This window comes from Triturus cristatus, chromosome 12 (genome assembly GCF_964204655.1).
Source record: "Triturus cristatus chromosome 12, aTriCri1.1, whole genome shotgun sequence".
Taxonomy (NCBI): Eukaryota; Metazoa; Chordata; class Amphibia; order Caudata; family Salamandridae; genus Triturus; species Triturus cristatus.
This window is the reverse complement of record NC_140595.1, coordinates 5,241,054-5,266,959: the sequence shown is the minus strand read 5'-3', so window position 1 is coordinate 5,266,959 and position 25,906 is coordinate 5,241,054. Positions and strand designations below refer to the sequence as shown.

The following is a 25,906-nucleotide window of genomic DNA, read 5'->3' as shown; positions in this document are numbered from 1 at the left end:
AACACATGACCCTGCAGGTCACGGGGACAGGAACCCTCCAGGTACAGGGACAGCAATCCACACGATACATGACCCTGCAGGACACGGGGACAGTAACCCTAAAGGGACAGCAATCCACAGGATACATGACCCCGCAGGACACGGGGACAGGAACCCTAAAGGTACAGGAACAGCAATCCACACAACCCTGCAGGACACGGGGACAGGAACCCTAAAGGTACAGGGACAGTAACTCGTGCAACACAGGTAATGAATGATAGAGGGACAGGAACCCTAAAGGTACAGGGGCAGCAATCCACACGATACATGACCCTGCAGGACACGGGGACAGGAACCCTAAACGTAGAGGGGCAGCAATCCACACGATACATGACCCTGCAAGAACCACCACCGGAGGAAGATCCTTCTCCTACCTAGCCACCAAGACGTGGAACCCCCTTCCCACCCACCTACGACTGACCCAGGACCACCTCTCCTTCAGGAAGCACCTCAAGACCTTGCTCTCGGAGCAGTAGCACTCCCCCCCCCCCCCTCCAGCACCTTGAGATCCGCTCGGGTGAGTAGCGCGCTCTACAAATGTCATGATTGATTGATTGACCAAGAGAGGACCCAGGCACCATAGACATGTAAAGCATGGAAAACTAACCCACCTGAGCAGGAGGGGCTGGGATGGGTAGAGCGAGGCCTCTGCGTGTCACCGAGAGAGGACCCAGGCACCATAGACATGTAAAGCATGGAAAACTAACCCACCAGAGCTGGAGGGGCTGGGATGGGTAGAGTGAGGCCTCTGCGTGTCACCGAGAGAGGACCCAGGCACCTATAGACATGTAAAGCATAGACAACTAACCCAACAGAGCTGGAAGGGCTGGGATGGGTAGAGAGAGGCCTCTGCGTGTCACCGAGGGAGAGGACCCATAGACATGTAAAGCATGGAAAATTAACCCACCAGAGCTGGAGGGGCTGGGATGGGTAGAGAGAGGCCTCTGCGTGTCACAGAGGACACAGGCTCCATGGACATGTAAAGCATGGAAAACTAACCCACCAGAGCAGGAGGGGCTGGGATGGGTAGATAGAGGCCTCTGCGTGTCACCGAGAGAGAGGACCCAGGCTCCATGGACATGTAAAGCATGGAAAACTAACCTACCAGAGCTCGAGGGGCTGGGATGGGTAGAGAGAGGCCTCTGCGTGTCACCGAGAGAGAGGACCCAGGTACCATAGACATGTAAAACATGGAAAACTAATCCACCAGAGCTGAAGGGGCTGGGATGGGTAGATAGAGGCCTCTGCGTGTCACCGAGAGAGGACCCAGGCTCCATGGACATGTAAAGCATGGAAAACTAACCCACCAGAGTAGGAGGTGCTGGGATGGGTAGATAGAGGCCTCTGCGTGTCACCGAGAGAGAGGACCCAGGCTCCATGGACATGTAAAGCATGGAAAACTAACCCACCAGAGCTGGAGGGGCTGGGATGGGTAGATAGAGGCCTCTGCGTGTCACCGAGAGAGGACCCAGGCTCCATGGACATGTAAAGCATGGAAAACTAACCCAACAGAGCTGGAAGGGCTGGGATGGGTAGAGAGAGGCCTCTGCGTGTCACCGAGAGAGGACCCAGGCTCCATGGACATGTAAAGCATGGAAAACTAACCTACCAGAGCTCGAGGGGCTGGGATGGGTAGAGAGAGGCCTCTGCGTGTCACCGAGAGAGAGGACCCAGGTACCATAGACATGGAAAACATGGAAAACTAATCCACCAGAGCTGGAGGGGCTGGGATGGGTAGATAGAGGCCTCTGCGTGTCACCGAGAGAGGACCCAGGCTCCATGGACATGTAAAGCATGGAAAACTAACCCACCAGAGCAGGAGGGGCTGGGATGGGTAGATAGAGGCCTCTGCGTGTCACCGAGAGAGAGGACCCAGGCTCCATGGACATGTAAAGCATGGAAAACTAACCCACCAGAGCTGGAGGGGCTGGGATGGGTAGATAGAGGCCTCTGCGTGTCACCGAGAGAGGACCCAGGCTCCATGGACATGTAAAGCATGGAAAACTAACCCAACAGAGCTGGAAGGGCTGGGATGGGTAGAGAGAGGCCTCTGCGTGTCACCGAGAGAGGACCCAGGCACCATAGACATGTAAAGCATACACAACTAACCCACCACTTTTTGGGGGACGCTGATAGCATTTGTAAGGGATGGCTTCTGAGATTAACTGTTTTTGAGGACACTGGTACCCTTTGTAAGAGGGATGATTTCTGAGGTGAGTTGTTATTGGGGTACTCTTATAAGTGCGAAGATTTCTGAGGTGAGCTGTTTTTTGGGGACCCATTGTAAGAGCGATGATTTCTGAGGTGAGCTTTTTTCGGGGGACTCTTTGTAAGACGTATGGTGTCTGAGGTGAGCTGTTTTTTGGGGGGCGCTAGTACCCTTTATAGGATGGATGGTTTCTGATGTGAACTGTTTATGGGGGGCGCACTTGAACCCTTTGTAAGAGGGAGGGTTTCTGATGTGAACTGTTTATGGGGGGCGCACTGGAACCCTTTGTAAGAGGGATGGTTTCTGATGTGAACTGTTTAGGGGGGCACTGGAACCCTCTGCAAGAGGGATGGTTTCTGATGTGAGCTGTTTTTGGGGGCCCCTGGTACCCTTTCTAAGAGGGATGAGTTCTTCGGTGACCAGTTTTTGGGGGGGGGCCCTGGTACCCTTTGTGAGAGGGGCGGTTTCTGATGTGAACTGTTTTCGGGGGGGGGTTGTAAGAGGGATGGTTTCTGATGTGAGCTGTTTTTGGGGGCCCCTGGTACCCTTTGTAAGAGGGATGAGTTCTTTGGTGACAAGTTCTTGGGGGGCCAATGGTACCCTTTGTAAGAGGGGCAGTTTCCGATGTGAACTGACTTGGGGGGGGGTGTAAGTGGGATGGTTTATGAGGCGAGTTGTTTTTAGGGGTGCTGGAACCCTTTGTAAAGGGGTGATTTCTTCGGTGAGCGGTCTTCGGGGGACCCTGGTACCCTTTGAAAGAGGGGCGGTTCCCGATGTGAACTGTGTAGGGGGGGCACTGGAACCCTTTGTGCATCACGCCGCGCCATTCCCATTGTCCCCGAGGGAGGCGCGCGCAGCGGCCACGCCCCTCTGTGAGGGGGGTGGGTGGTCGCGTCACGCCGCCAACGGTCACGCACGCCCTTCCCCGCATGCGCTCCTGTAGCGGCGGGAAAGAACGTCACGAGGCGTGGCCTGGATCGGCCTATAAAAGGGCAGCGCGCGACTGCTCGGTCCTTCACTTCCTGAGATTCCACAGCTTGACTTGGCTTCCGTGTTCTGAATCCGGTAAGGAGGCCTGGGTGCTTCGGGAGGGGTCTTGGGCCCGCGGAGAGTGTGGGCTGTGCTGGGGGCGCTGAGTAGGAGACCCTGGTTATCGGCAGAGGCAGCTCTCTTTCCGCACTGGTATAGCTGCGGTGATACGGGCTCGGTAGGTTCGAGGATTGGGGAGGGGGCGAGGATTGGGGAGGGGGCGATGATCGGTTGCTTAGGACGGAGTCTATCCGGGGAGGTTTTGAAACGGTGAGAAAGATGGGTTCTGGGGCTCTTGTTGCCAAGAGGGTGTCTGTCGAGGCCCATCAGCGGATCCCTCTCCATCTCTTAAACTGAGGGCCCTCCTTGACGGACTCGTGTGCCGCTGCTCGAAGCCTCCTGGGTTTATTGTTAGCATCTATGTTTTGATTTGTACGCCGGGCCATTCCGCGCCGGCCGCCATCTTGGGGCGGGTTCGTCGGGGTGGCTCCTCCATCTTGGGTTTTCCTCGTCGGGTGGGTTGAAAGGGGGGGGGGAGGCCGACTGCGTCAGTCCCGGCATGATGAAAGCTTAAGATGGCTGCTGGCGGCAGACTGCGCTGCCTGGCCGTCTGACTCCAAGATGGCGGCCCGCACCCCCCCTTCCCAGGCCTCTGCTCTCGCGCACTGCGGCCTCTAGTGTGCGCGCGCGCCCATGCTGCAAGCGGGGACCCCGGCTCCAACCTGTACTCTCTTCTCCCCCCGCAGAATCAACCATGTCTTCTGATGAAGGGAAGCTGTTCGTCGGGGGCTTGAGCTTCGACACCAACGAGCATAGCATGGAGCAGGCCTTCTGCAAATACGGAGAAGTGAGCGAAGGTAAGTGTGAGCCTGCTGGGGGGGGGGGGGGGTCGTGGGTGGAGGCTTTACCTTTTTTGTTGCTGCTTTCCCGTGCCCCCTATTATGCAGACCTTTAACGCTCTTCTCTTTCTGCAGCCGTCGTGGTCAAGGACCGAGAGACCGGCAGATCCCGGGGCTTCGGCTTCGTCACCTTCAGGAACCCCGATGACGCGAAGGACGCGCTGCATGGCATGAACGGAGAGAACCTGGACGGACGGCAGATCCGCGTCGACCTGGCCGGCAAGTCCTCCGGGGGAGGCCGCGGTGGTGGCGGCGGTGGATACAGAGGAGGATCCGGCGGCGGCCGCGGATACTCTCGAGGTGGGTGCTGGTCCCGGTCCCCTTTCGGGGGGAGGGTGCCTAGGCACCTCACTGTACTGTACATAAGGGGTGCTATGGTGTTTCCTAGAGGGGTCTAGTCTCGGTCAGTAAGCATGTGAGCAGTACTAACGTGTTGTACTTGTGCCCCCCCAGGAGGTGGAGACAGCTACGGAAGGAGCGGCGGATACGGAGGTGGCTCCCGAGACTACTACGGAGGCGGCGGCGGTGGTGGCAGGAGCGGCGGATATGACAGATCCGGCGGATCCTATTACGACAACTAATGTAAGTTGTGAGCCACGATCCGCACTTCTAGCCGCTGAGTGCAGGTTGAGCTTCATATCGTGACCTTTTTTTGCTTCCAGTTTCAGGCACCGCATCGCCTCGACCTCTTTCAATGGCTGTATTTATAAAAGACTTTTTTGGAGCATCGAGGATTGGTTCACTGCACCTCCATCCTGCACTTGTCGACCAGTCCGATGCCCAGCATAGAATCTTGAGTTGTTTTTGTCCGTGCCCTTCACGAGCTGGTCCATTCTTCAGAAATGCAACGTTTACTTGAGCGGGAACTAAGCAAGCTGTGGAATCTTCTGAAAAGTGCATTATAGACTTCACGTGTTAACATTCCTTAGAGTAGCGGGGTACACCACGGCCGTGGGTACCTCCCTGGAGCAGCCGAAAGACCTTGTTTTACTGTAAAGTAACGCCTCTGATTCTTGAAGCTTTCCGTGAAAGGTTCTTAATGTCCTTTTTTTACTGGAAGAAATGCATATTCAGTGTTCGAAGTGGTTAGGAATATTGTGTACCCAATTGTTTTTGGCTTCATGAAGCCCTATTAAAGACGGTCTGGATTACAAGTGACAGTGATTTCCCTTTCTTTTTTCGCCACTGGTTTTCAGCCTTGGAGTGAGGTTTGCACATGTATTTTCTTTAACTGTTCGCAGAGTAGTTGTGGTGGGGGGTCATGTGTGTGCGTGCTTGGGTTTAGGGGATGTACTTTGAGTAACATTGTGCAAGAGCTCGTTAAGAGCGTTGATATCTGCGACATGTCCTGCAGACCCGCACAGGCGTGCCACCAATGCACGCCCCGGGTTCAGCTTTTACTCCATGGGACCATGGTGGCTCCCCACGATGCTACCTTCTGACTGCGAGCATAGCATGTGCCCCCCACTTTAGACAGGGGGCCCTCGCGAACCTCGCTGTGCAACTAAGCGGTGGCAGGTAGTCGCCCTAAAATTACATAACCTTTGCCACTTGAGGGCATTAGAGGCTTCAGCAGCAGCTGGCACCAGAAGCCGTCGTATTGAATTGGTTGGGGCGCTGCACCTAATTTGGGAGAGGTGACGCTTCGTGGGCACGAGTCGCGGGTACCACATAACAGGAGCTATTTAGAGGCATTTGGCTGACCTCCGCGGCTGCAGGACGTTTGGGGGTGGGGGAACGTGTAATTCGCCCATTGCAGTGACTCATTGCCAGTTAACTGTATAGGAACTTTTCTTGGCCTCGTGGCGCATTTTGCCAGTCCTCTGTCCCCATCGCTGAGATTACCTCGACCCTTCGGGTGTTACAAAAGCCGAGCTCGCTCGATGGTGTAACTAAATCCTTCCAACTGGCATGTGAGGATTGTATTCTATCCCCATGCCACCTCACATTGGCAGAAGTAAAAGTCGAGGGTGTATGCGTTCATTAAAGGTACACATGACGAGTTTGTCGTGTACTGTTGAGATGGTGACCTACACCGAGTACCTCCATGGTAAGAGTTGACGTGTAGCCCTTAATCCTAGTGTTTGGCTTGACTAGTGCACCTCTTCCAGCCTGCCTTGGGTAGATTGTCGAGTTGCAGCATTAGCTGCCCTCCTGTGCCTGCCCCCAATGCTTTCCTCGCACCCTCTCCTGGTCATGTCACTGCGGCGAACCGATGTCTACGGTGGAGAGCTGCTGTGCTCGCCGCTGGTTTTCCAATCCTGGTTGGTACAGGCCCTCGTTCTTGTATTTATGTAGTATTGCGCTCAAAGGGGCTTTAACGAGTTACTTAGTGGTTGGATAACATTAGGATGTATGATGATCGGTGGGTTGTTGGGTGTTCAGCTGGGCTGGAGACTGAGCAGTGTTAAGATTGCCGCAATAGGACGAGACTAGCCTTGAAGGTGTGCAAATGGTGATGTAGGTGGGTAACCGAAGCCTATCTAGCTCCGCGAGTCTGAAACTGCAGGGTGCAACCCCTTTACAATCCCCCGCCCCCCCTTTGAAACATGGCCTTTATTTTTTCAAGGAAACATTTTATCAAGCAAACCGTCATCCACAAGCATGACTCAATTCTTCTGGCCTGCCAGCGGTGGAGTAAGGGTGTATAGGGGCGTCGTGTCCGTTAGAGGGTCTCTCGGGAACCGGTGCGGATAGCTTGTTGCAGCCGTACTAAGGCAATTGTCATCCTAAAACCGTGCGTCACTGACCATTTCTGTGATCTCTACAAGACCATTCCGCTCTAAACAAACGGGCAAGTTCGTAACAGGGAGCCCCCAACACGTCTAGTTTAGTGTGCTAATTGCTCGGCTGAATGGCCTGCAAGTAATTTCCCCGGAGCCAGATAATACAACTTCCAGGCACTTGTCACTGCTATAAACTCTATCGTGGGTACAGGATTCTGTGGATGTGAATCAGTTGATTGAGGGGGGGGGGGTTCTTCTCGAGCAGGGCGATGCTTTCTTGGCAAACCGTTTGATATCAAGTCATCTAGGTCCTGGTAGAAGTCCAGTCCGCACAGGGCTAGCAGGCGCCCAATACTGAAGTGCTGCCAAATCCTCCTGGGTATGAAGTCCTTCTGGGCGGCCAGTTACGCTCAAGTCGTCCAGGTCCAATTATCTTGGCTGCAACTTTGAATATCGGTTTCTGGTGTTAGTCGGTGATGCAGACCGGGGCTATCGGCAGGATTAAGCTGTTGTGGCACTGCTGCCTTGAGCCAGGCAAAACAGTCCTTTCTATGCCTGCCAGCAGAGGCAGGCCATGTCGGTGCAGCCTCTCGAGTAGGGCAGCCCTTTCAGTCCAGATCTGGGTGGTTTACTTTATGCTCAAAAAGCACTTTGGGTAGTTAACAGTTGGTAGTAAATTGGCTACCTGGTATCCTCTTTGGTGTGGCACCTGGCTAGCCTAGGATGCACTATTCTGCCCACTTACAGCGTGGCCAAACCCCTCCTGTGGCATACCAAGCTGCTCACAACCCAAAGGGGCTACATGACTCGGACACTACTTTGACAATTGATAACCCCCTGACTGCCAAACCTTCAGCTCGACCCTGGGTAGCTGTGGCTTGGAGCAGAGCCCTACACACAGAAACGGGTGTAAATCATCTGCTGAAGTTAGTTTATATGCCACAACTAAAAAGACGCACGGGAGGATCCCAAAGATGTAGAATTTAAGATATAATTGGAGCATTTGCCCAACCCATTGGCAAGTCCAACAAATTTCGCACTGTAAATTGTCATTTTAAACTTTATGCTAGCTGTAAAACACACTTGACTGATCAAAGCCACGCGGGGAATAGCAAGGTCCTCAAACTGTTCCCTCAACTTGTAAAGTTGTAAAAGTCCGTTGCTGAGATCTTTAGGCGTTCATTGGTTTTTCTATTTGCGTGGTCCTGATGCAAGCGCTGAAGAAGCTCAGCGGGAGCTGCAGATGCTTTGCTGTTGTCGGGGTGTTGCTGTGGTTACACCTTTGCTCACAAAGGCCCATGCCCCCTTGAAGTCCACTAAGCGCTGGCAGAAGTGCAGTTGCCACTTTGCTACAGATCACCCGTTCGTCTCTTGGCTGGGCTGAAACTCTTGAAGGACATGGTAGGCAGGGTCCCTCTGCTAGACAGCAGACGCAGCCCACTATGCTTCAGCCTCGCCTTGCTGCTGACATGCTTCACTGGGCGGCCCTCCCTTGATGCTTTCAATGTTATTCGCCTTAATTGCCCTCGGAGTAGGATGCTGTTGGTCAGTGGAGTACCATAATCCCCCCCCTCTTTGTGACCCCATCCTGTGAAATGTGGCTTCTGACTATCCCAGGTTACACTTCTGCCCACTCCCAAGATGGCAGAACCTCCTGTGTGCCACGAATAATCTAGGCCAACTCAGGTGTGGTTACCAAGGGGTGTACGCAGCCCTGTGAAACCAGTTTGACAGATGGCCTCCCCTTTCCTGTCCCTAGTGGCAGTCTACCAACTTTAGTATTTCCGTTCCGAAGTTAGCAGGGCTGAGGTGCCTGCGGCTGTACCTGACAATTAAGTTACTAGCTTTTCCACAGTAAAAAACAAGTTAGTTTTTACTGCTGGAACATGTGAAAAGTACATGTTACCTTTTCAAGCTAAACATCCTTCCTTGGGGCTTGTTGGACCTACCTTAGGGGTAACCTATTAAAAAGGTAATGTGCTTTGCCATCACCATGTCAAAAGTTCGTTTGAACTGCCCTTCTAGTCTGCAGTGTGGGATTGAGGGCCATGGCCACTTGTGTGGCACAAGTGTAGAAGTCTCTGGGGGCACTCTTAACCTCCATGCCCTGGGTACCCCTTGTACTACAGACGAACACGTTTGGCTGTACCAATTGTAAGACTGCTTGATTATTAAAAACCCTTTCATTGTGTTACAAATAAACCTCTCAAATTACAAAATGGTGATACATTGTAAAATATGTGTATGTGCAGTGAACTTTGCTACAATGGTTAATATAGCCATGTGCTGTCAACATTAAAAGCAGATATTATAGTACTAAGATTAGTGCTGCCTTTATCACTGAAAAAAGGTTTTGTGCTTTGTCTAGAAGCCTAAGCGACCAGATGGAATCACCGTGCACCTGTTAACTGTACATTCAGATGTACCAGGCATGTTGCAGCCTAATCACCTCCCAGCCCTTCAGCTGCATAATCCAAGGCCTCAAACCTATTTTTGAAAAATGATTAACCAGAGCACAGTTTCCAGTTTTATACAGTGGTTCAAAACCGGCCAGCTTGGCCCCTGGCGACCCACCCCTGTCGTGACCGCCTTCCAGTCATTCAAAAGGGTGGCGGTGCAAGCAGGGTGCATGCATATGCCGTTTGTTGCTCTTTGCAGACCCGACACATTGCCTGTTCTTCGCCCTCTTTTCCAGGCTGGATAATACGCTGTGATCAGGGTTGCCATCATCACTGCCTTTGTCCAGTTGCTGTAAACTTTTTATGAAGCACTGTGGTTACAATGTTTAGTTGTCCAACGTCGCCCAGCCATGTTAACGTAGAGAAAGGCTGCCCTTGTCTTCTGTTCGTAAGCAGTTGTGCAATTTATGCCACCCTTTAAATGATTACACCAAGCGTGCTAAGAGCTTGCGAGGGCACTCTTCTGCCAACCTTTGCTTTTTTCTTTCTAACTCAGTCCCTATTTATACCCAGAGTTTGACAATGTATTGAAAGGCTGCTTTCCATGCCTCAGCCTGCCTCCATATGCCTAATTATAATCTTATTTAAGCTGGTGATTTATGAGAGGGGAAGCTAAAAAAATGTTCTCTACATCTTCACGGGCATTCTGTCAAGTTGTACTGTCCCGCTCTTTGAGACCCACACTCCCATAGGGTAAGGTTGGGGGAGTCTTTGCTTGGGCCGCTATCGACAACCATAAATGCCTGCAATTCCCACAGCAAATCGTTTTTACAGTGGGGAAATAATATTAAACTGTGTTTAGCAAAGGTTAGTGATTGTGAGGGCGTAGTCAAAGGTATGGAAAAACAAAGGGCCTCACTGATGAGGAATTGGCGTAGGGCAGTACTGCATGCTGCGCTGCCCTACACCAATGTGAAGGGGCAGGAATGCACCGTATTTGACATATGGTGCATCCTGTCCTTTCTTCCCTGCATGTGGACACATTTTTGTCTAGCGCCAACATAGGCAGGATGGTTTTTGTGAAAGGAGTAAATTCCTGCAAATAAACAATCCTGAGAGGGGTTTTCCTCTTTCTGTTTGTGCTGCATTGCAGCACGCACAAAGTGGAAATAATGAGGAGAAATGAAAATATTTCTCCCCGTTGTGCCTGCTGTGGGGAGACGTAAGGTTTTGGTGCCGCCCCGGGTTTACATGGCTTTGTAAATCTGGGGCAGCGTCAAAATCCATGGGAGTTAGGTGGGCACACCCAGTGCAATGCCCATTGAACGCCTACTTGACACAGAGTAAGGCAACACATACATATCGATGAGGCTGTGCAAAGCCTCCCTTGGGGACTGCGTCGCTGCATGTAAAAGTGACACTCCAGCAGCACAAGCGTCTTATAAATAAACCCCAAATAGTGTTTTTTTTTTTAAACTACCGATTAGGTAGCTACATATAAAATAATGGGTAAATGAAAAATACATTTAAAAAAGATTTTACTCAGTGGGAAATGCACTGTAGTACATTATGAAACCTTTGTTAGTTAATGCAAAGGTCTTTGTCTAACTAGAGAGCCACAGATTTACATTTGGTTGTTGCAGTGGACAATAGTGACTTGTGTATTTTTTGTGCTACAAGGTCACAGCCTTTGACAGAAAGCACTGAATGAGCGTCATTATTTTATAAAATTTTGGGATAAAACGGAGCTTTGTATACAATAAATGACCTGTTCACACGGTGAAAACACAGCTCATACACCTATTAAAGTGGTCATGTATTTTTAGACAATCTATAAAGCAAGTGGTTACGCCATCTATACTGCTATAGGTATGAATCACCAATAAAGGCAAGAAAAAGGAATTTCATACGGAGTGAAAACTATCTCTGTAGCCCCTGGCTTGTGCCTCACACCCTGCTGTGGTGAAAAAAATTGTAGTGAAAAAATTGTGAAAGTGGAGTGATGGTGCCTCACGGTAGCAACACCAGGGAGGATAAAGCAGGAAGGTACTCTCCTGCTACCTCAAGATCTCATCATCAGCTACCACCACTCCAAAGAAAGGTGTGTAAAAGAAAATAAATGGGTTAGGACCCAAAAGACAAAGTGCTAGGGTGTGTAATAGAAAATAAACTGTGCAATGATTCGTGCACCAAATGCGACCCCACAACTATTAACAAACTTGAACTAGATCTCACTGGCTTTCGATTTTTATTCTGTGCTGTCTGCTCATATTAAAATGCCCACGGAGCTTCCAAAATGTCGATTTTAGTAATAGCAGTACATAAGTAAAGCAATTTCATTTTTTTGGCATAACTGTCCCTTCAACCCTCCTCAGGGTTACTAAGCACTGTGTAAATACAGTTACAATTAAAAGCACAACTACGCAGCCCAGGTATTACCTCTTCCTACTACCACTGAAAAAACCCAAATCTTTGCAATCACAATGCTTGGATTGATGACCGCTCCCAAGCGCCCTTTACATTTGTAGATTAACGCGTCGCTGCATTTCATTCAGCCAAGCAGGCCCTCTGGTGTCAAGGATTGTTACCTGTGTGCCCGGCCTCTTTCTTCACAGCACAGGAGACTCCACTTCAGCAGAAGCATTTTCCGTACAGTTGTTTTTTTCCAAAAGGAAAAGCCCATTTTCATAATTGAGGCCTGGAAATGTGCGCCCCCTTTCCATGACTCCAGGCTCCCCACCGGGGGTTGCGCCCCACAGGTTGAAGACCTCTGCCCTACAGTGTCTAGATAGGTCTAGTCCAATCAAAAAGGCAAGGAGGTGCTGGTGACTACTGCATCAGCTGACCATGAGGTGTGTAGTAAAGTGTTTGAGGCAAAAATGAAAAACCCTGGTGAGGATTGTGTATATTGGCAGCCCTTCCCATACTGTTGGTAATGGTTTTGTTAATTGATAATTACATCCTCTCTACTAATACATAATTGTTGCTTTTCATCTCATTTATATCCTTTGATCATGTATTCGAGTCCATTCAACCACTCCCAGATGTTTACATTCACATGGTTGGCACCTAAGCATTTAAACTGGTTTGTGGATTCTCCGAGTGAGGATTGAAAATAATTTGTATTTCTGTGCTTTTACAGCATGGGGCTGCTACAAATTCACAGGCTTGGCATTGACCTGGCATCTAGTCTGGATCCTGGGTAGTGTCTTTAAAGTTTTGAAAACAGAATTAGGTTTCAGCCATAACAAAGATATAGTTTTCTGAGGTGCTTGGTGGAAACTCACACCTGGACGCTTTAATTTGTTTTGTTAGCGGTTTTCAAAAACAGAAATACACATGAAAATTAGACTTTGATAGAAAGCAGACAAGGTTATAGTAGGGTAGGTCTAGACAGTTCATGGCAGAATCACCAACTTAATACAGGAGAATCATTTTGACAGCAGAGCACATTCCTGAAGGTTTACTTTTCAGATTCTCTCAATCGGAATCCCCAAGATGAGGAGATTCCTGATTGAGAACTAGATCGGGCTGAAAAGACAGTTTTGGAAAAAATGACAACTGCAAATTACAACCCTGGGGTAGAAGATTAGCACAAATAAGTTACTTCATCTCCATAAAGATACAATGCTTGGCTTCCGTGCATTGTGGCTACATTAGTACAGACCATGTATTTAATCATTTTCTCCATGTTGGAAAACGAGGCAGCATCTGTGAGGCCTGCACAAATAACATGACTACATTTGTCCTTTACTGGGAACCAAACACCCAATTGCAGCGCCTGACTCTGAGGGTAGCGTTGCAGAGCAGTCTGAGGCTTACTCAAGGGAGGTGGTGTGGGCTAGTAATCGCCATTTGCAGGTGCGCAAAAATAACACTCAATTGATTGTCCAATATGTACTTTGCTTTATAAAAGTAAAGAGTACATTTATTAAACACACACACTACTCAATACTATGCACCAATTTACAAATATACATAAGCTGCTGGAATTACTTTGCATAACATCTCCACTCCTCCCGCAGGGGGGTGGGGTCTAGTACTACCACTTACATGTATGCACATCATCTTGCCCCCAATGCAATTAGTTGAACATAACCTGGGGCGTGGGCCGTGCGCACTGGCACCATCCCAGTGGCGACCCACCCCATTACCTCAACAAGCATTAAAAATGGGTACTCCTACCTTGGTGACATATGACCCTGATTGAGCATCTCCTTCTGACCATAAAGTATGCACCTCTTAAGGACTAGCAGTCTGGGGTCTTCACCAAAGTGCAGCAGCAAGAATCCATATTTAAGCACACTTTAGAATGACAGTACTCGGCACATTTGTGGATCATTAGAATGCATTGCAATTACAGCCCCTAAAGGCATCACAGGATTACGTCTATACAGCCAGACATTATCTTACAGGTACTTCACATTAAACACATTAGTAAATGCATTTCAGTGCAATTACACCTCTTCACCTCCAGGGAATGCCCTTCGCCAGACATCCCCAACTCAGCCCTTCACTCCATGATGCACTTCTTAATGCACCCACAGCTGTAGAACAAAAAAGTTCCAGCCTAGGAGGTAATGCAATCTTAGCTGAGCCCTTGATGGATTGTTTTGTTTCTTTTAAGTCCCCAGGACACCTAGGGTGGGACTCCTTCGTGCTGGGGGGGTGGCTGCGCTTCTCCAGCAGCTCCCCCAGCACCGTTTCACACTAAAGGATGACCCCCCCTCCTCTGGTAGGGCCACCAGGAACCAAAAAGACAGACTTCCAAATGCCTGGCAAGGCATTATGGGGTGCTTAGTGCTCCTGCTTATGAATATCATAGCAGCGGCTCTCCTGCTGTGCCGGGGAGAGCCGCCATCTCCCGTCTGGCGCTTTGCTCGTTTCCTGGGCCTCGGTGGGGTCCCAGAGCCCCAGGTGAGAAAGTGCGACTCGGGGAGCCCACCCCCAGCCGCTCGTGCCCTTGGTTGGGGCCTGGGCCCCTGGTGCTGGCTCCTGGGTGTTTAGGGCCCCGGTCCCACCCGGGACCCCCGCATGCCTTCTTGGATGGAGGGGAGCCCACCCCCTGCTGCCGGTGTTTTATCTGTGTACCCCTTTCGATCTGTGTACCCTCTATGTCAGCGGGGAGCTGATACATACAGGTTCTGTCTGTTGCTGCTCTCCTATCTGCCTGTGCTCCCCTTACGCGCATCAGTGCTTTCTGACCCCCTATGTCAGATGGGAGCTTATACAGGCCTAATCTTGGTTGGCAGTGTGCGTTGACTAGGGTTTGGCTGGCGGTGATTGGGAGCAGATAGTATTTCTGCTCCCCGTTGGTTTGTGTACCCCCTATGTCAGATGGGAGCTTATACAGGCCTATTCTTGGTTGGCAGTGTGTGTGGACTAGGGTTTGGCTGGTGGTGACATAATTCCTGCAAGATCTTTTCTGTGGTGGACAGCAGATAGTGTTCCCGCAGCGTCTTTGTCACCATGTATGAACTTTTTCAACTTCTTTCTTTATTTGAACTCCGCTATTTTGACTATCTTTGTACCCCTTATCGCAATTTGTTCCACAGCGTCACTTACAGTGTTTTTAGCCTTGTCCCCTTGTTGTTCTCCTGCTGACTTACCTGTTTGTGTACAAGATCCTCCGTCCTTTTTGTGCAGTCTCCTTCTTTTGTGTACCTTCTTCTTTTGTATCTGACCTTCGTTCCTCCGTGCTTGATCCAGTGTCCTGGACATACCAGTACATCTGTAGACGTGTAGTTTACTCCTTTCCATTCCCACCCTCCACCCCAAATGACAACATAACGGGGGGGAGACAAAGTAAGGGGATCTGGTTGGTACTGGGCCTTATGCCTGCAATACAGTAGGTGGACACGGATTAACAAACCCAGCCTCAATCACCCATGGACCTTCATGCCCCTTGCTGCCTCCTCCTCTGCTATGCCTTATCTATCAAATCACTGCACAAGGCCTGGTCCTCCTCCAGGCTATTCTCATAGTGAAGGCCCATGCAATCCATCATTTGATCTGCCCTTGCCCACTCAGCGCACAGTGGTACCGCCACCAGATATTTCACATTATACACCACCTTGTGTCTACCCGCCCCCAAAACACCTCCAGCGCTTGAGTTGCACTGTCCATTCTTGTCTGGCTTTGTGCGTCATGACAATGAAAGGGACCATGTTCCTGCATATTTTAAATAAAGCACTTAAAACAATACATAGTGACACCGTATTTATTTACTTTTTTGAATGTTTTCAAAATAATTTCCGCTCAAGTACAAACTTTTATTCTGCATATCAAAAATACATTTTAAATACATTTTATAATAAGTACCATAAATGCCGATATTACAGTAAAGAAGTTGGAAAAATAGTTTCAGTGTAGCACAAAATATTAAACGTGAGGACCGTAAACAAGTTGTGAAAATAGTTTCAATGAATCAGAATAACTCGTTTCACTTCACTGAGAACATGTTTCTTTAGTACTGACAGTACTGCTCAAATAATTACTATCTCAATGAGACTATTAGTTACAGATTCCATACCTTAAAATTACCCACAGACGTCATATCTGGAGATTTATCATAAGTAGTACCCCTGTTCGTCGGTATGTGACGGTCAAGTCCGTGTCCGCCGTTGGCGTTACGATCGTCGGAATGACGTGGGGGTGCCTATTTAGATGCCGTCCCTTGGCGCGAAGGGCAGTTTATTCTTTTTTCCATGCCAGCCATGCACAGATCTGGAGACAGCTACCCCTTTATAGTCACTTTTTGACTTACCTCTTTTCGACTTTTGTTAAGTCCATGAATCCTGGTGTACGAGGGATGTCCCATTGTCGGTCCAGGTTCTAGCCGTGCTGGCCTATAATTGCCTGATGAAGGTGACAGGCCCCCTTCTCATTTGCCTCAGGTGTCTGTTGCACGATCTAAAGTCATGCTCTGACTGCCGGGTCATGAATCCTAAGTCTTTGCGGTAGTGGTCTCAAAAGGTGTTGAGTGTCCAGTAACCGGCTCCGCGTTGCTCTAAGTCCTGGTTGAGAGGAAGGTCTCAACACCGCTGCCAGAGCCACCACACCTCATCCAAGTCTTCAGGATGTTCAGTAGGTCGAAGCACAAGGCACTGCAACGTCATTCCAGTGATCGCGACGCCAACGATGTGCATGTAGTCGATAGCCAAAAATCAGGTGCACTGCTAATGAAAAATCGCGGACTTCAGTCTGACCCCTGTGGGTAATTCTAAGGTATGGAATCTATAACCAAAATATGTCTCTTACAGATGAAAAATGTTACGTTCGAGGCATATGAGCTGCAGATTACACACTGTGCATAGATCGCCATCTGGTGTTGGGCCTGGATGTTTGCAGTTGTTTTTCCTCTTGGAAAGTCTTTGGAAGACACGAGGTATGTGACTCCTCCTTTGGATCGTATTACGCATGGGCTTCGGCTCCATCCTCAGATTTTTTTTGTCCGCCATCAGGCTCGGATGTGATCTTCGCGCTCCGGTTCCGAACAGTTTCCAGTTCTATCGACGTGCAATCCTCACCCCAATTCGTGGTATTGTTGTCGATCGCGATCTTTGGGGAAGGCGTCAACGCTCCAGAAGGACAACAGACCGACGAGGGCCTCGTCAGCGCCTTCGAAGCCGACGATTCATTTGTGGAGGACATCACTCCGGCACAGAGGGTCGTGAGTACTGAAGTCCACCCGACACCCTCGACGCCACCGAAAAAGGCTTCGGTCACGCCTTCACCTCCAGGCCTAGGCAAGACCAAAGACACTGCTTCCCACACCGCACCTCCGGGACCGGTAAAGAAGCCTATTAAGCCTTCCGGCGGCTCGGGCTCGAGCCAGCTCACCGTCTGTGCGCACCGACGCTGAAAAAGAAAATGGCCTCCTCCGCTGCACCGAGCTCCATATCGAAACACTCTGCGCCGCAAACCAGCTCCAGCTCCTCGGTACCGACACCATCCCCTGAACCGAGCAAAAAACACAAGGCCACCGACACCGATATCTCGAAGCCGAAAACCATCTCGGCACCGAGTAAACAGACAGCCGCTTCCAGGCCGCATAGTTCCAAACAGCGGACTAGCGCAGACTCTAAAACAAGAAAACTGACGGCCCCGATGCCTTCAGCGCCGACGGACAAACCACCCTCGGAAGAACTTTTTACACCTGATCCATTACAAAAGACATTGATCAAGGACCCTAAAACCGGACATTTGATGCTCAGCATCAAAAAGAGACAGCTGGAAAAGCCTGCCCCAGCTCCACCTCCAAAGAGGAAGGACTCTGCTACCTCCCCTTTCAGAATGCCTTTGCTACCTCCTCCACCCCCTCCACCGCCTCCCCCCACCTCATCATTCCCCCACCCCCTCTTCAGATGATGATAATGATGATGTCTATGATGACATAGGGGACGTACCCCAAGATATACTTACAGGGGGCCCCACTCCCACAGGATCCCCAGACCCATGGGACGATTATAATATCCCTGATGTCCATAACGTCCCACAAGACTATCTTTACCCTTCCAGACCTTCTCCACCAGAAGACTCCTTGGGGTTCAACCATTTACTGCAAAGGGCGACACACTACCACGGGGTAGATTTACATACCAACCCAGTGGAGGAGGATTTCCTCCTAGATACATTTGACACCACACATAGGACCACCTCCATATTGCCTATGCTTAAAGGTGTTATAAAACATGCGCCGGAGATCTTTAAGGACCCAGTCAGGGCCAGGGTCATTAACCCGCGCATTGAGAAGAAATATAAAGCTTCCCCAACAGATCCCTCCTACATCAGAGGGCCAGCACCACTAGATATCCTGGTAGTATCCACAGCACGGAAAAGGGCTAACTCCCAGGCGTCAGGTGACGCACCACCACCTGACAAAGAGTCTAAACTCTTGGACGCATCAGGCAAGCGTACTGCATCTCAAGTGGCCAATATATGGCGTATCGCCAATACACAAGCACTACTAGCGAGGTATGACAGGGCCCATTATGACGAGTTAGAAGCCATAATGCACCATCTCCCTGATAAATACAAAGCTAGGGCCAATGAGCTAATTCAGGAGGGCAAAACAATTACTAACCCCTCCATACGTTGTGCCTTAGATGCAGCAGACACAGCCTCTAGGGCCATCAATACTAGTGTCCTCCTCCGTCGCCATGCCTTGCTACGGATATCCGGTTTTAAACCGGAGGTACAAGCCTCCATCCTCAACCATCCCTTTGACCAGGAACATCTGTTTGGCCCCAAAGTGGATGACGCCCTAGAGAAAATGAAAAAGGACACTGACACGGCAAAATCTATGGGAGCCTTACAATCTCACCCTCCCAGACGCTCCTTTCGCCGCTCTTCCTTTCGGAGCACAGCCAGAGGCTACTCCTCAGACACCGCTTCCACTTCATACAAATCCCCTACTCAGTCCACCTTTACAAGGGGTTACCAAAGAGGCGGCTACAGGGGCAACAATAACAAAGGCAGAGGCAAAACAAACACCGCCAGCTCTGCCACTGCGCCTACCCAATGACTTCCCTCCACTTCCCCCAGACCATCACACTCCGGGCGGGGGCAGACTCCAACATTTCCTTCCGGTCTGGACTACCATCACCTCAGACAAATGGCTAACACAAATAATTCGGTCAGGCTACTGCCTAGAACTAATATCTACTCCCCCAAACACTCCACCCAGGCAACGCCCAATGGCACCAGAACATCTGCTGCCACTCAAGCAGGAGGTAATCTCCCTCCTAGACAAAAAGGCAATAGAACACGTTCCTACCAACCAACAAAATATGGGGGTCTACTCCCTATATTTTCTCATACCAAAAAGGGACGAGACTCTACGGCCCATCCTAGACCTTCGGTCCCTAAACAAATACATACACTCAGACCACTTTCATATGGTGACGCTTTAGCAGGTACTTCCGCAACTTTCCCAAAACGACTTCCTCACCACTTTGGACCTAAAAGACGCTTATTTCCACATTCCAGTGCACAACGCTCACAGGAAGTACCTCAGATTTGTAGTGGACGGCCAACACTACCAATTCAAAGTGCCTCCAATATCCCCTGCCGGGGCGGCAAAAATCCCACTAGACACCAGGGAATATTTTGGGGCAAATTTGAATTAGGGTGGGGGTTGCCCAAAATGGACATGCTGATGCCCCCACCCCATCTCTATAAAAATTACAGCCTTCCTGTCCCCTCAATCTGCCACCCTGGGGGGGCAAAAAGCCCACTAGACGCCAACGATTACGCTGGCTTTTTTTATGCGTGGGGGTGGGGGCTGCTCAGAATGGGCATACCAATGCCCTCACCTCCCCAAAAATAGCCAGTGTTTCTGCCCCTCTTTGGGGCAACCCCCTCCCCCCAATTCCCCCCTTGGTGGCAGAAAGCCGACTAGGCACGGAGTTGTTTTTAGCAATATGCCTACCTGTGGATTTTGGGCCCTAGCGCAGCCGGCACATAGGGAAACCTACCAAACCCACACATTTCTGAAAACGAGACACCTGGGGGAGTCCAGCGAGGTATGGCTTGCATGGGTCCCCTAACGTTTTCCTGCCTACAATCTCCTGCAAACCTCAAATTTAGCTGAAAAATTCTCTTTTTTCTCAAAGTTCTGTGTGGGAAAGTTCTGGAATCTACGTGGATCCACAAATTTCCTCACACCCAGCGTTTCCCCAGGTCTCCCGACAAAAATGGTACCTCACTTGAGTGGGTAGGTCAAGGACCCGCAACAGGCAAGGGCCAAAAACCTATTGAGGCAACATCAAAATGACCTATCACAAAACAACCTGGTTTTGCAAGGGGGGTCACCTGGGTTTTTGTCCCCGGGCTCGGCGACCATCTTGGAAAACTTCCAAACCCAAACAATTATTGAAACTAGACACCCGGGGGAGTCCAGCAAAGTATTGCTTGCTTGGGTCCCCCATAATTCTCCTACCCAGAATCCCCTGGAAACCTCAAATTTTGCCTAAAAATTCACTTTTTAAGCAAATTTCTGTGTTGCAAAGTTCTGGACCTGGGTAGAACCCCAAATTTGATCCCACGTAGCGTTCCCCCAGGTCTCCCGACAAAAATGGTACCTCACTTGCGTGGGTAGGTCAAGGACCCGCAACAGGCAAGGGCCAAAAACCTATTGAGGCGACATCAAAATTACCTATCACAAACCAACCTAGTTTTGCATGGGGGGGGTCACGAGTTTTTGGCCCGGGGTTTGGCAGCTATCTATGGAAACCTACCAAATCCACACATTTCTGAAAACTAGACACTCAGGGGCTTCCAGGGAGGTATGGCTTGCGTGGATCCCCCAACGTTTCCTTACCCAGAATCCCCTGCAAACCTCAATTTTAGCTGAAAAAATTACTTTTTTCATATATTTTTTGTGTGGGAAAGTTGTGGGATCACCGGGCTCACACAAATTTCCCACCACCCAGCGTTCCCCCAGGTCTCCCGATAAAAATGGTGCTTCACTTATGTGGGAGGCCCAAGTACCCGCGACGTAGTGAGGCGACATCAACATTCCCTATCAAAAAATGTTTTGGGCCCTTGCCTGTCGCGGGTGGAGACAAATTACTCAGGACAAGTGGGTGCTGAATATTGTTTGCAATAGATACAGTCTACGCTTTATCAGCCCTCCTTCAGCTATTCCACCAGTTCGCTCACAATACCTGCTACGCGAACTCCAAGCGGAGGCCGATACCCTGTTAACAAAAAGGGCGATAGTCTGTTCCTCCATCTCTAAGAGGAAAGGGTCTATACTCAAGGTTCTTTCTTGTGCGGAAAAAGTACAAAAACGAGTTCAGGCCCATTCTGGATTTGCGGCAAGCAAACAAATGGGTTCACAGAGAAAAGTTCTGTATGCTGTCCCTGCACCAGATTTATCCTCCGCTGCATCGAGGCTCTGCGCCATAGATCTGCAGGACGTGTACTTCCATGTCCCCATTGCCCAGAAGCATTGGAAGTTCCTGCGTTTCCAACCACTATCAGTATACAGTACTTCCGTTCGGCCTGAAGTCTGCTCCCAGGACTTTTTCAAAGTGCATGGCGGTGATGGCAGCGCACCTGAGAAAGAACAAGGCGTTTGTTTACCCGTACCTGGACGACTGGCTGATCAAAGCATCCACGTTCCAGGAGGCGCAGCTACATTTCAACAGGGCAGCTGCTCTTTTGAACCAATTGGGTATGCGCATCAACATATCCAAATCTGTCCCGACTCCTGTTCAGTGTCTGCAGTACTCGGGATCCTCCATCGATACTCTCAAGGCAAGCGTGTGTTCTTCGGAGGAGCGACGCTTATCGATCCTTCGGAAAGCTCAGACTCATGTCCATTCCATCACCGACAGTGAGGACGGTGTCCTCTCTCCTGGGGTCGATGGCCTCTTGTATCTTTCTCACTCCACATGCACGCCTCCAGATGAGGCCATTGCAGGAATGTCTGGAGGATCGATGGGAGCAGAGACGAGGGAGCTGGGAGGACAGGATCCAACTGTCTCAACACGCTCTACAATCCCTGAAGTGGTGGTGTTCACCGGAGAATCTCCTCAAAGGGATTCCATTCCATAAGGAGATACTGACTCACACCATTGTAACAGATGCGTCTCTCCAGGGGTCTCATACTTATACTAAGATAGGGGGTTGGACATACTCTGTGGACCCACTTATGGGAGGGTCTGAGGAGAGGGGTGGTGACAGCCCTTTCCCTTTGTCCACTTTCGCGCACGAGCAGGTGCTGAGCGCCCCTGCAACCGGTTTGAAGTGGGGTTTGCCCAGGGACACCATGTGTGCGCCCAACACTGTCTGAAAAGCGTTCTCTGAATGCACCCACCCAGCCCCAATACAATAAAGCCTGTCTGGGAGGTGGTTACACCTCCCTGTGACAGGAAACCTATTGACCAGGCCTCCCCTGCCGGAGTTTTGTCCAGCAGCAGGAGGTCAGTCCTGTGTCTGTGGCTGCAGCTTCCATTTTTTGATGGTAGGGCTCTTTTAAACTATTACCGGTTATGTCAGTGTGTACATGTCTTCTACATCTAGAAGGGTGGAATTCTACCCCCGCCGCCAGGACTGGCGCAGGGTAGCATTCCAAAGTGTTTGACACCAAACACGACCATGTTTCCATGCAGCCATTCTAAAGTTAGCATGAACCGCGAGGTTATAATGCACTGTCAGGGCTGTCAGACCTCTAGTCAGGAAAAGGCTGTCAGTGAACGCTGTTGTGGTTAAAACCAGAAGAAGAATCAGGAAGGCTAAGGGGCAATACAAATTACAGGCAAATTCAGATTCTAAGATGGCCGCCGATAATCCACAGTCACGTCAGCAAGTTAGCACTCTAGCGCTCGCTACCAATTATGAAGATCCAGGTGAAGCGCCCGTGCTGTGGCGCACTTCACCTGAGAACTGAGGAGGAGAGAAGCTGCATTTGAGGAGCGCCGCGAAAGTTAGTTAGGGAAAACTACTTCGTCGCGCAAAAAACTACTGTGTTATTGGGCAAGTCTGGAATTCCTGTGCAGACGGCTGTGAAGCGCGGTAAGACTGTTCCGAAAGAAGCATTGGGAGTCATGCATAAGGATTGTTAATAGAGTCGACTGTGCGTTCATGCGCTTTTGGTAATTAGAACACCGAGAGGCTTAGAGCGAACACTAGTTAAACCGCATAGTCATTCTGAGAGAGAGAGTAACAGCAGAGTCAGCACTAGTTGCGAGTTACCCTGTTGCCGCGCTTGCAGTTTACATTTGCCAAATGAGAATCTATGCTGACAGAATATTATTGAGATATATACCGGCTGGTGGAAGATACATAGGAAGGAGTTTAGTAACAGTTTAACACAAGTTATTATAGCAGTAAAAATACCGAGAAAAAGAACTAACAAACACAGAAATGTAATACCTCAAGTAAGGTGAAGCAAGACTAAATTAAAGTGACACTTACCAACACAGAATCCAATTATACGCCACTGCTGTAGCCCAGAATAGGTGAGGAAGCTGTAAAAGAAAAGATACAATTAAGAAAGGGAGAAAACAACCATCAAGAATTAACATATATTTTTAACCTTTAGTTACAGCAAACAGAAGCAAGAAAAAATACAAATAGAAGAGAGGCAAGGGTCACACCAAGATGGGGTAGGTGAACAATTTAGATTAAGTTAGAAAGGAAGGCTAGCAGATAGGATATAAATTAATTAGTGTCATTTATCTTACAGTCTAAAAGAACTCTTGTTAGCCAGAAGAAGACAAGAAGGAAGATCCATAAGCTGAGGAAAAGATTAGCAGCAGTGTGACTGTCTCTTCTCTGTCCCATCCCCTTTCCCCCATGGGGTTTGTTTGGCATACACGCTACAGCTTGCGGGTTGCCGAAGAACCCTGGTGAGGCATTGGGAACTTGCGACATTCTGCTCCTGTGCATTGAATCGAGCGTGGTTTGACAGAGTGAAGTGCCCACGAGTTAAATAGCACCTGAGCAGAATGGCGGAAGGTTTGGATTTAAAGAAGCTTGGAGAAATCTTAGAAGGAATACAAAGGGAGTTAATAACAGTTCGCGAAGGGAATAGGGAACTTAAAAAAGAAACTACAGATTTAGCCCAAAAAGTGAGTAGTTTAGTATCCAGTCCCAGTTTTAAATATTCAGCTCCACTTGAAGGGAATCTTAGTGAAAATACAGTTCCCCAACCCAAGATAACTACTCAAGTTATTCATTCTCTGTCCCCGGTAATTCCTTTGGCACCTCCTGAGCGTTTTGGCGGAGACCCCCAGAAGGCTCAGGTGTTCCTGACACAATGCACTTTACACTTCATGTGCCGTCCAGCGGTTTTCCCTGATGCGCAGTCTTGTGTGGTATTTATTTTGTCGTACTTAAGCGGGGACGCTGCGTCTTGGTCAATGCCTCTGGTGACCAGAAATAATCCAATATTATATGATTTGGATGAGTTTAAAAAAGAATTTCTTTGAATATTTGACAGACGAAGGGTCTCCCAAGCAACAGAAAATGAGTTATTGGAAATTAAACAAGGCAATCGAGATTTGGTTGCCTATTTGGCCCAATTCAATAAGTTGATTGTGGAAACTGAATGGCCAGAGAACAAACGAGCTGCAGTGTTCTATCGTGGGTTAAAAGATGAATTAAAAGATGCCTTGGCGCAGGTGCCAAATAGACCCACCGAGATTTCAGCACTAATAGATCTGGTTTTAGAAATAGAATTCCGCCAAAGTGAAAGAAGAGGAGAGAGAAAAAAGGATTATCGTCCCAGTGTTCCTAGATTTGATAGAGTCAGAGTAGAAGGAAGCAAGGAAATGTACTCATTCAAGAGTGGAGAACCAATGCAAATCGGAACTATTCGAGGGCCTCTATCTAAAGAAGAAAAGGAGAGGCGAAGAATAAAAACGGTGGGCATTTCGTTCGTAATTGTCCCAAGAAACCCAAGCAATCACCGCCGGAAAACGCCTCGCACCACCAGTAAATGGAGTTGGATTGGTGGTTGCAGAAGCAAAGACAACTCCAGAAGTTCATACTTTGGCAAATACCCTACAATCAACATCCCCCCATCTGGTGCTAATGAGGACCTTACGGTTCAGGGAAAAGATGCTGACACAAGTAACCGTCATGATTGACTCTGGAGCTACGAGCAACTTTTGTGATCTTAAATTCGCTGAAAAGATCGGATTGAAGGCTATCAAGAAAGAAAAGAGTGAAGCTGTGCGAGCTGTCGATGGAACAAATCTTTCATCGGGACCCATTGTGAGTCATACTGAGCCAGTAGAGTTGGAATCTGAAGAAGGGCATTTAGAGATTCTGCAGTTCAACTTAATAGATGCCCCACAATTTCAATTAATACTAGGCCTCCCTTGGCTCACGGAGCATAATCCAACAATCGATTGGGAGGCTTGATCAATAGCCTTGAATTCTAAGTATTGCAAGGCGAATTGTCATAAGGAATGTAAAAGAAACCAAGAGAAATCACCGTCATTTCATTTGAGTGAGAAGGAGACGACTATTTGTGTGATAAGTACGACAAAACTACCAGAAGAATACAATGAATTTCAGGATGTGTTTAATCAATCAATCAATCACAGCATTTATATAGCGCGCTACTCACCCGGAGGGTCTCAAGGCGCTTGGGGAGGGGGGGTCCGCTACTGATCAAACAGCCAGGTCTTGAGCTGCTTTCTGAAAGCGAGGTGGTCTTGGGTCAGGCGGAGGTGGGTCGGGAGGGAGTTCCACGTCTTGGCGGCGAGGTAGGAGAAGGATCTTCCTCCTGTGGTGGCTCTTCGGATGCGGGGGACGGCGGCGAGGGCGTGGTTGGTTGATCGAAGCTGGCGTGTGGGAGTGTAGAAGTTGACCCGGTTGTTGAGGTATCTTGGGCCTTGGTTGTGTAGGGCTTTGTGTGCATGGGTGAGGAGTCGGAACGTGATTCTCTTGTTGACCGGGAGCTAGTGCAGGTCTCTCAGGTATCCGGAGATGTGGCCGTGTCGGGGGATGTCCAGAATGAGTCTTGCTGAGGCGTTCTGGATTCGCTGAAGTCTCTTCTGGAGTCTGATAGTGGTTCCGGCGTAGAGGGAGTTGCCGTTGTCCAGTCGGCTGGTGACGAGGGCATGGGTGACCGTCTTCCTGGTC

General features: G+C 49.5%; 2 protein-coding genes across 2 annotated transcripts in view; one reads left to right on the top strand and one right to left on the bottom strand.

The window, feature by feature from the left end:
• Nucleotides 1-25,906, bottom strand: part of LOC146772140 (uncharacterized) — a 306,827-nt gene that overhangs the window by 92,335 nt on the left and 188,586 nt on the right. The window contains exon 7 of the mRNA XM_085638602.1: nt 23,228-23,280. Within this exon, the coding sequence (XP_085494728.1) occupies nt 23,228-23,280 (53 nt within the window). The remainder of the gene's footprint in view (nt 1-23,227; nt 23,281-25,906) is intronic.
• Nucleotides 3,261-5,334, top strand: LOC146772142 (cold-inducible RNA-binding protein B-like). The gene is made up of 5 exons (XM_085638595.1): nt 3,261-3,313; nt 4,024-4,134; nt 4,252-4,476; nt 4,630-4,758; nt 4,839-5,334. The coding sequence occupies exons 2-4, from the start codon at nt 4,032-4,034 to the stop codon at nt 4,755-4,757; spliced, it is 456 nt and encodes a 151-aa protein (XP_085494721.1). The 5' UTR covers nt 3,261-3,313; nt 4,024-4,031; the 3' UTR covers nt 4,758; nt 4,839-5,334.